We start from the raw sequence: 9,454 nt of genomic DNA, 5'->3' as shown, positions 1-9,454 counted from the left end.
TTCTGGCCCCCTACCAACGTGAAAGAGGACACCGGCTCCTCAGGAGGTAAATGTATCCAACGAGGCCCAGCTTTCCCTGCCATGCTAGAGCCAAACGTAAGCCAGGTCCATCTTGGACTGCATCATGCATATCAGGGAATGTTTTTACAAATAACACAAGAGTAAATTTAGACATGGTAGGGGGTGAATGTTGAAAACATGAGAGAGAGCTGTTGGACTGGACTCCTAAATCCAAAAAACAGCTTTTGCAGAAAAACACACTCAAACTTGTGAGAAAATGGGATGTTTTTGTCCCCAGAACAGCCAGCATCCCATTACTCTTTTCTCCTTCCATCCCTCCCTCCCACTTTGCCTCTGATCCCCACCCTCCCCCTAGTCTTCTCCCTTTCTCCCCACCCTCCCTTTCACCTCTCCTCTCTTCCCGTTTCCCTCCTTCCGTCCCCCTCCAGATTGTATAAATATCTGTGAGCTGCTGAGGAGAGCTCAGTGTTACAGACCTGTCCACTGGGGAGAGACAGAGGAGAGAAGAATAAGAGAGGGGAGGAGAGAAGCAACACGCAACAGCAGGGGGAAAGGAGATTCCCGAGAGAAGCGTGAGACAAAAAAAGAAAGACAGTCTTCACCTGTAATTGGGAATTAGTGAATTTTGAAAGGAGAATTCTGAGCTGAGAAATAAAGAAGGCGGGACAGAAAAAAGAAAATAATTCTTCATAGAGAGATTTTAAAGTAAACTCTGATTTGTCTGTGTGGAGGGACTGTCTCCAGTATGTTCCTCCTGCTCTCTTTGTGCATGTGTGGTCTCCTGCTGCAAGGTGATGCACAGGACCGAGCTTCTCTGTGGAGGGGAAACGACCGGAGTGGGCGATGTCAATACACCTTCACTGTGCCCAGCCCCGTGGAGTCCAGCTGCCCGCAGACCGGCGGCCCAGAGATAGAGGGTCTGAAAGCCAGAGTCGGCCTGCTGGAGGTGCTGGTGTCCCAACTGACTGGCGGTGACACTGGGGGTTCCCAAGCGGCTGGAGCCAGAGCTCAGTCGGAGCTCCGGGAGGCGCTGGACCGGGCTGTGGGGGAGAGGAACCTGCTGCGGGGCGAGAAGGAGCGTCTGGAGAGGGAGGTGGGGGGGCTTCAGCGCAGGATAGAGGAGATGAGCAGGGAGACGGAGAAGCTGAGGAACAGGCCCTGTCCTCCACAGACCCCCATGGTGCCACCCAGCTCCTCTCTGCAGAACAGTGGCCCGATGAGACCTGCTGGGGGTAAGAGATACACTCAAACCACCACACACTTTAAGCGCTATTACAAAAATGTGCAAAGCTTAATGTCATGTATAAATAGAAAATTATTTTTACTATAAATAAATATAAATATAATATTAATATGCACATATATTTTTTATTTAATATAAACATTTTCCTGATCCATCCTGCAATTAAGATGCACAATTTAATGTCTTAACTGCCTGCGGACAGCTGAAATTTGCTTATGACTCTGACTGAAGGATAATGGCTTATCTGGAACAGAGAAGTAATGATGCATGAATGTCATCTATGTAAGGAATACTATGCACATACAGAGCCACACAAAAAATTCCAGTGCATTGCACATGCTTGGGGATCCCATGTGTGTGTGTGTGTGTGTGTGTGTGTGTGTGTGTGTGTGTGTGTGTGTGTGTGTGTGTGTGTGTGTGTGTGTCAGTTTCTGCACACTACAGAGGTGATAAGGCTCAGATTCCTCCTGACCCCATATCTGCGTGCATAAATTGCATTAAAGAAAAAAGAGGAATACTGTGTGTGGATGCTCTAATGATGCATGTACCTGTTAGTGACTGTTGTCTTTGTATGGTTAATGTTTTGGTTGCCCCCATTAGTCTGCAGAGACACTTGTCTCAGGTTTCTCTGCTTCCTGTTTCCTTCCTACATTTATGGGTGATGGATCGGCCCAGGATTTAGTACGGGTGTTTCCCTCCGCATGGTGAGCAGGGTGCGAATAGATTGGCTGGGGAGGGGAGGGGTGGCTGAAATGTGATGCATGCTCTGGAAGTGGTGGTTCCATGTCCAGGTCTCATCTCGGGGCTTTTGATGACGCCTGGTGGATCAAGGCTGGTGGAAATGGGGGGCTGCAGTGGGCTTGAGTCCAAGAACGTTATAACTCCAGGGGTTAGAGGGCTCCAGAGAGGTCGGGAGTTATCTTGGAGCCAGTAAGGTTAAGCTCCAATATTCTTTGTGTTTGCAGTGGCCAAACATCGGTCTAATTAGCCTCCGTGCTCGTCTGTTCACCCACCGCTTCCCGTTGGTCTCCGTCCCCCTTTGTTTTCTCAGTGAGGCAGTTGCTCTGTTTACCCCCGTGACTCTCAAAGTGTATTGCTTTTAAAGCTGAGATTGCCAGCAGCAGTAAATCCTTCTTTACCAACTGTCCACCAGAAAATCGCTGCATACACTCTGTCTCCTGCTCCTCATGTTTGCATCAGATGAACTGAAATACACAGAGAGGGCTCCTCGGGGTGACAGGCAGATGTAGACTAGATCATACAGAGAGGAAGACATGCAGAACCAGAGGACAGAGGAGCGAAAAGTCATAGCATTTTGGCAAGTTCATATATAAGAGTAAGCATGCCAAAGTAAGCATTGTTTACAACCCAAGCAGTGGTTCTGGCCATTAGTAACACTTGCCTCTATAAATATACAAGCTGATATTCTGTGATGGTATTTTATGACTTTAAAAGTAGACGTTCACATTAAATTTGCACTGTGAGTGACCAAACAAGCTACTAAGCCCGTATACTAAAAATGGCAACATTATTTTTACAGGGAGACCTGGCCTGGGCTGAAAGAAGAGCTGAAACCAATTTAAAATGTGTGGGCTGACAAAATTCAACAGCACACAAAAGAGAACTATTTAAAAATTGCATTCAAAAGTGACATTTTGCTCAAATTTTACTGGAGGGGTACAGGTGTGCCGAGACCATATTTACACAGATTTTGACTTAAAAAAATAACTGCGACTAAATGAATATTTTCAGGTGGTAGTCGGTCACAGAGAAGAGCACGTAAGTGCAGCTTACTTAGGTTTGCAGTGAAGATGGAGCCTAGCCCGTTGCCAAAACACACTCAATTTCACCATGTCTTTCATATGTTTTCTTTCAATTCCCTGAATATGAAGCCAGCTGGGGTCATAAATAAGGTTCAATGAACTCCTACGGTGTTGTGCTGATCATGCAATAGGGAGAAAAACTACATGGCCAGATCGTGACTTATTTGGAATAAAATTCAAGTGTCTATCTTTCGTCCGTTGATTATACTGTATCCCGAATTCTGAATATGGAGAGAAAAGGAGCCAGATGCTAATTGTTTCCTAGCAACAACATTACGGCAGTGCAAAGTTGAACCCTGTGGAGGAAGGGATCAACATAAGATCCATCAGCTCTAACTCTGTTAGCAGGGGTTGACTGGGCCGATGTGTCCTCAGACTGAACCTCCTCTGAGAAATTGGGGTCTGTCTGTTCTGTGAGGTTTATGTTATTCTCCTTATTGACGTCCCAAACAAAGGGGCAGGATAGGAGGGCACATATGGCACACACACCAACACACACACACACACACACACACACGCCAGGGAAAAGACTTTTGTTTTTTTTTCTTACCTTTAGCTTTTGCAAATATTTTTCTGTTTAGAACACACTCGCAGCAACTTTCCTATGTCACTGGTGTTCGTCATCTGCCCCACTACCGTCCTCCCGCTCCTCCTCATTAACGAGGGAATCAACATCAGCTTCCAGATGCTAACGTTTAATGTTCTCTGCATCATTAATGCTCATTAGGCGCCTGAAATCACTGGACACTGCATGTACAAGAGCAAAGCAGGCATGTGTTCACACACATACAAATAGTCACCCATGGACACAGATACACAATCACACATCATAGATTCATTGTCATGAAAATTTATTTGAAAAGCGGATTTTTCTTTTGTAATCATCACCATGTATAATCAAACTTCAGGGGAGTATACAGTTATCAGACAGCGTTTGACACTGTTTATTTTACACAGTAGTGATTTCTAGAAGGAGCCAAATGGGAAAATAAGGACAGGGTTGGGGTTAGAAGAGAAGAGAAGAGAAGAGAAGAGAAGAGAAGAAAAGAGAAGAGAAGAGAAGAGAAGAAAAGAAAAGAAAAGAAAAGAAAAGAAAAGAAAAGAAAAGAAAAGAAAAGAAAAGAAAAGGGTAATACCTGACGAAAGAAGAGCCAAACGACTCGTTTGAAGTTTTGTAGAGGTGACGTTGACAGTGTTGGGGTGGGATGGGGTGTCAAGTGTGTTGTATGTGTGTTATGGTCGGCCAGTGTACCGACTGTCTGACTCCAGAGCAGCTGGGAATCCATTCATGGGTGTTTGTTTCTTGCTGTCACATGCCCCGCTGTCAGTCCTGCCATAGCCACATTTGGGTACAAAAACACTCTCCAAACTATTGTATGCTACATTTGTAGTGTGCAATAGAAATCATTGAACTCTGTGTGTATGTGACTTTAGGTTCCAGTCAGACGTCTCACCTGATGACCAGGCCCAACAGACAGGGAGACAGCAGCAGTTTGAGAGGTGGGTGAGGCTTTTCTGCAGAATCACCTCCAACTTGCTGTTTCCTATTCAACTCACTCCATCTCTCTCTGTCTCAGACTCAGCGTGGCAGTATGGCCCTCCAGGTTTCCAAGAGCTGAAGGCCGAGGTGACAGAGGTACCTGCTCCTGACGGCTCCGAGGACAACACAGGTCCCTGTCTCTAATTTGAAATATCATTAGAAAAAAAACAATAATATCAAATAATCATTTCTCCTTTAAAGAACCATATGTGTACTTTTGTGTTGGTCCCGTCATTACAAATCAGATAATCATTATGCAGCTGTGTTTTAGAGATTTTAATATAGATTCATTCCCATCTGAGGCATCCATTGGATGCCTCTTCTCTGTGCGATGAAAAATCTATGAGCAGACTTGTTTAATCCGTTACAGTGAACACAAAGTCTGCATTAGTTTTTTGTCAGAGTTTTACTGTGATCTTTATTCAACACAGTGCAGGCTTTTGAAATCAGTCTGTACTTTAATGGTCAAATCACACAACAGTAATGCAATTGTCACAACAAGTGCCATCAGTAAATTTTGCTCTTACCTACTGATAATTTAACAACGAAAACATTGATGAATCTGATAAAAGTTCTTCATTTGCTCGTACGTACAAGCTAAAGGTACCCTGGGATGTTTTCACAAGGGTGTACTTGTTTTGATTGTAGCATGGATACTCATGATGATGCACAAGCACATGGCAATGTGACACACATTTCCTGCAGCCAGCTTCGCGCTAGTTCCACTCACCGACAGTTGGTAGCGATAATGCAAAGAAGCATAGCAATGCGCCCGCAAAGGTAGGGAGGAATACTGCAAGCTAGAAAACATGCATGTAAACAATACAGGATTTAAAATATTCAAAAAATTGTCTCATGATTAACAAAACACACTCAAAACATTTGTCAGGCCTTAAGGGTACACCTGTATTTTAGCAAGAAACAATGAATGTCATTACAAGAAAACTCCACAGGGCACCTTAAAGATCAAATCTGTCAGCTCGAATGTTGTCTGTAACAATAAGAAAAATTCATTGAAACATGAAATTCACAAATGGTCAGAGAAAATGTAAAAAAATACACGATTTACAGTAAAGGAGCTAAAATTTACAAACACACTAGGGTGATTCTTTAAAATCCAGTCCTGCCAGCTCATACCTCTATCATTCACCCCCCTTTCCCTCCTCTGTCCAGCCCTCTGTCCATCTGATCTGGCAAACATGACACTCACCCCCCCCCCGCTGACAGCCTCAAAGCAAATACTGCTATTAATACTGCAGCATTTGGGGCGAGAATACCAGAGTCATGCCAATCCTTAGGTATGAGAGCGCTCCTGAGTTTAGTGTTAGTCTCGTAAAATTTAAATGTAAAGCACCTCTAGTGAGGCTGTCACACACGCTGTCAAACCTTCCTCTGATCGGTTTCCAAAAACCACACCACAGTTCATGCTACTGAATGGCTCTCAGCAGGTTTTATTGATCCGGCAATCATTAAAGGACACGTGTGTACCCCATGAGGTCATGTAATCTCTTATGAGACAACGCCACACAGACGCTACATGGTAATAGGTGTATTTATAAAACACATTTCTATCTAACCCTAAATCTGGTGCTACGTCCTGGACCTGAGGACAAGGGTGTATTTTAGGAAGCAATAAATACACAGCCCGCCTTTCACAGTAAGATAAGCAGAGGAGAGTTACTGCACAAAATGAGCTGTAGCTCAGCTGATGCCCTTAGTTAAAGCTAACAAACTGTCGGCCTCCACGACGCGGAATAATGACCCCATCAAACCCCTGATCAGATCACGGATTACCTCAGCCACAGACGTGTAGATCCCCTTCAGTGTGTACCGCTGACTGTGTGACTTGTCTCCTGAAGTCACCTTAAGCTGGAAGCCCCCTGAACGAGGAACGTGGACCCCCCTTCTTGCGTTTCAGTCTTTTTCGTGATCAATCTTTGTTTCCCCAACCTTAGCTCTAACCCCCAGCCAGTCATCTATGGGACACTTAACCGTAACCTAAGCCCTAATCGGCAGCATGGATGGCAAAGCCACAGGAAACATCACTGGAAGGGGAAACAGACTTCAAAACAAGACCAGTCAGTGGAAAACAAGAAACCTACCAGCGACAGTCAGCATCCTCCATCTTGTAGAGTCCAGGATTCAAAGCTCCTTCCTAGCGAATCCTAGTGTAATCAGACAGTCCTCTGGGCTCTGTCTCAGGTCTCTGTATACTGTATATGATGTACACACATAAATCCCAAGGGTAAGCGTGAATTTTTCGCTTAAGTTGAAAAATTTTGAAGTTGTACTGACATGTATTTGCAGGAATTTGTGCCACCCTGGGTCTTTGACTTTGTATGCAATCGTGCCGCCTCTAAAATTCACCTCGCTGTCAGTCTGAACTCAGAACTCACCAGAGACTACGGTTATTTATTTCGTTTCCCTCCAGTATTTCTCCTTTTCCCTCTCATCTCTGGTTATTCATTTAATAGATTCAGGTAGGATAGGGTAAATCACTAACATAAGTATGTATTATTTGCTCAAGTTGAAACATTTTGAATTCGTGCTGAGGTGTTTTTGCGTCAATCCGCACCGATCACGTCATTCTGGGCAAATTTGCGTGTAAGTGTGTCTTTCCATTGGCTTTGTATGCAATTGCATGTCCCTCACAGTCTGTCTGAACCAAAAGTCTTCTGGTGTGTTCCCAGTATCATTTGCTATCCTTCCCCTCTCAAATTTCCTCCCCTTCCTGCTCACAGGTTGTGGGGACTTGCTTTCGGTTGGTGAGCCGGTCACTCATAGGAAAGCTGACAACATAGCAGGTAAATATGGTGTATGGATGCAGGACCCTGAGGCCGTCTCCCCTTATGGACCCAACATGGTGTGGCGTATCGACACCATTGGCACCGAGGTCAGGCAGCTGTTTGGGTATGAGGACATGGAACAACTCTCTAAAGGCTTTCCATCCAAGGTAGGTGTCACATGGATGATATTCTTTCATGGAAATACAGCAAAAATCTTAGGCCATTCCTAGTTATTGTCTCTTGTTTTCCTATGACAGGTCCTGCTGTTGCCAGAGCTGGTGGAGAGCACTGGTGCCACTGTGTACCGTGGCTCTCTCTACTATCAGAGACGTCGTAGCCGCACCCTCATTCGGTACGACCTTGCCTCTGAGAGCATTGCAGCCCGCCGTGAGCTCCCCCACGCTGGCTTTCATGGCCAGTATCCCTACTCTTGGGGAGGCTACACAGACATCGACCTGTCCGTGGATGAGCAGGGGTTGTGGGCCGTCTACTCGACCAGTAAAGCAAAAGGAGCCATCGTGATCTCGCAGCTGGACCCACACACTACGGAGGTGAAGAAGAGCTGGGAGACCAACATCAGGAAGACCTCTGTGGCTAACTCCTTCATCATCTGCGGCAAGCTGTACACCGTGTCCAGCTATGCGGCACCCACCACGATCATCAACTACATGTACGACACTGCAACTAGCCAGGGGAAGGCCGTAGCCATCCCCTTCAGAAACAAGTACCTCTACAACTGCATGATCGACTATAACCTGGCTCAGAGGAAGCTGTTTGCCTGGGACAACTTCCACATAGTGTCCTATGACCTCAGGCTGGGTCAGAAGCAAGCCAACTGAGGCCAATACGAGTGACTGTTGAAAAGTGACATTTGCTCACCTGTTCCTGCTTAAAAGACTCAGACCTTTAGAGACAAATATATGTGGTAGCAGTAGTCAGAAAGCTAACACTATCAGTATCCAAGCGTAGAAGAGCCTAACTACCAAAGTCCAGAGGGAAATGAAGACATTGGAGGAACAGTGTCCCCTACAGGTTTGCTTTTCTTTCAGTGGGAGGGCTTTTGCCGCGACATGGTTCACAAATATGTTTTTAGAGGAATTATTTTTGTACCGCCTTTAATTCAGATGTATGATTTTCTTGTTTTTATGTTAAGCTATATACAGTATATTTGAGGTCTAAAAGATGAAGCATAGTTCAATATCACTAGCTAAGTGGGATAATTAATGCATAGAGTTTACAACACAAACTCTTGTGGTACTACACACCCTACCATGTTTCTCCAGTCAACATCTTTTATTAAATAAACTACTCTCTCACTCAGCATGTACTGAATATTGCATGTACTGGTACATTGTAGTCGACATTGGTAATGTTCAAAATTATGAAATAAACTTCCTAAGTTACAAGTTTTTGTGGTTGTTACGGTATTAAACACCTAAGGGTTTGTGAGCTATAACTAATGACTTTCTTTACAGTCAACAAATCATATATGTGGTTGCTCACAAATGAAAGCCATGTATCTCCAGATTTGGTGATTTTGAATTTTTTTTTTTTTTTTTTTTTTTTTTTTTTAGAAGGACAACAGAAGATCTGATTGAAAATTCTCATTTTTCTTAAGCTAAATGTACAATTTTAAAACCCACTGGATAATCTACAAGATGCAGTCACTAAGGTGGAAACGCGGCTGTTTTTTTTCCCTCGCTGTTGAGTCTTTCACACAGTCAAGCCATGACTTATTTTATTAATAAAAGGGTCAACAATTTCTTATAAGCCATCAGCAAAAGTTAGCAAGTCATTTTTTAGTTACTGTATGAATAAGTCATCAATGGATCTTATTAATCCATTAAGTCCGCAGGTGTAAATTTCAATAAGCTGCTAATAAATTAATTGTGCACTGGATGCCATGCAACCCCTTTCCAGGTCAGAAATCAAACTGTCTGATAAAGGGGTCTTCATGATCAATTAAAGAGCACCATAAAAAGCCAAAGATGCACTGCTGGAGGAGGATAAATACCTGCCAAAACTTGGCAATGCAAACATT

General features: G+C 44.2%; 1 protein-coding gene across 1 annotated transcript; it reads left to right on the top strand.

The window, feature by feature from the left end:
• Nucleotides 1-510: 510 nt before the first annotated feature.
• Nucleotides 511-8,789, top strand: myoc (myocilin). The gene is made up of 5 exons (XM_040127762.1): nt 511-1,253; nt 4,522-4,587; nt 4,665-4,757; nt 7,369-7,580; nt 7,671-8,789. Exons 1-5 carry the CDS (start codon nt 767-769, stop codon nt 8,250-8,252), a joined length of 1,440 nt encoding a protein of 479 aa, XP_039983696.1. The 5' UTR covers nt 511-766; the 3' UTR covers nt 8,253-8,789.
• Nucleotides 8,790-9,454: the final 665 nt, after the last annotated feature.

This window comes from Xiphias gladius, chromosome 6, assembly GCF_016859285.1.
Source record: "Xiphias gladius isolate SHS-SW01 ecotype Sanya breed wild chromosome 6, ASM1685928v1, whole genome shotgun sequence".
Classification (NCBI taxonomy): domain Eukaryota; kingdom Metazoa; phylum Chordata; class Actinopteri; order Istiophoriformes; family Xiphiidae; genus Xiphias; species Xiphias gladius.
The sequence above is the reverse complement of the archived record's forward strand: the minus strand, read 5'-3'. Positions and strand labels throughout refer to the sequence as shown.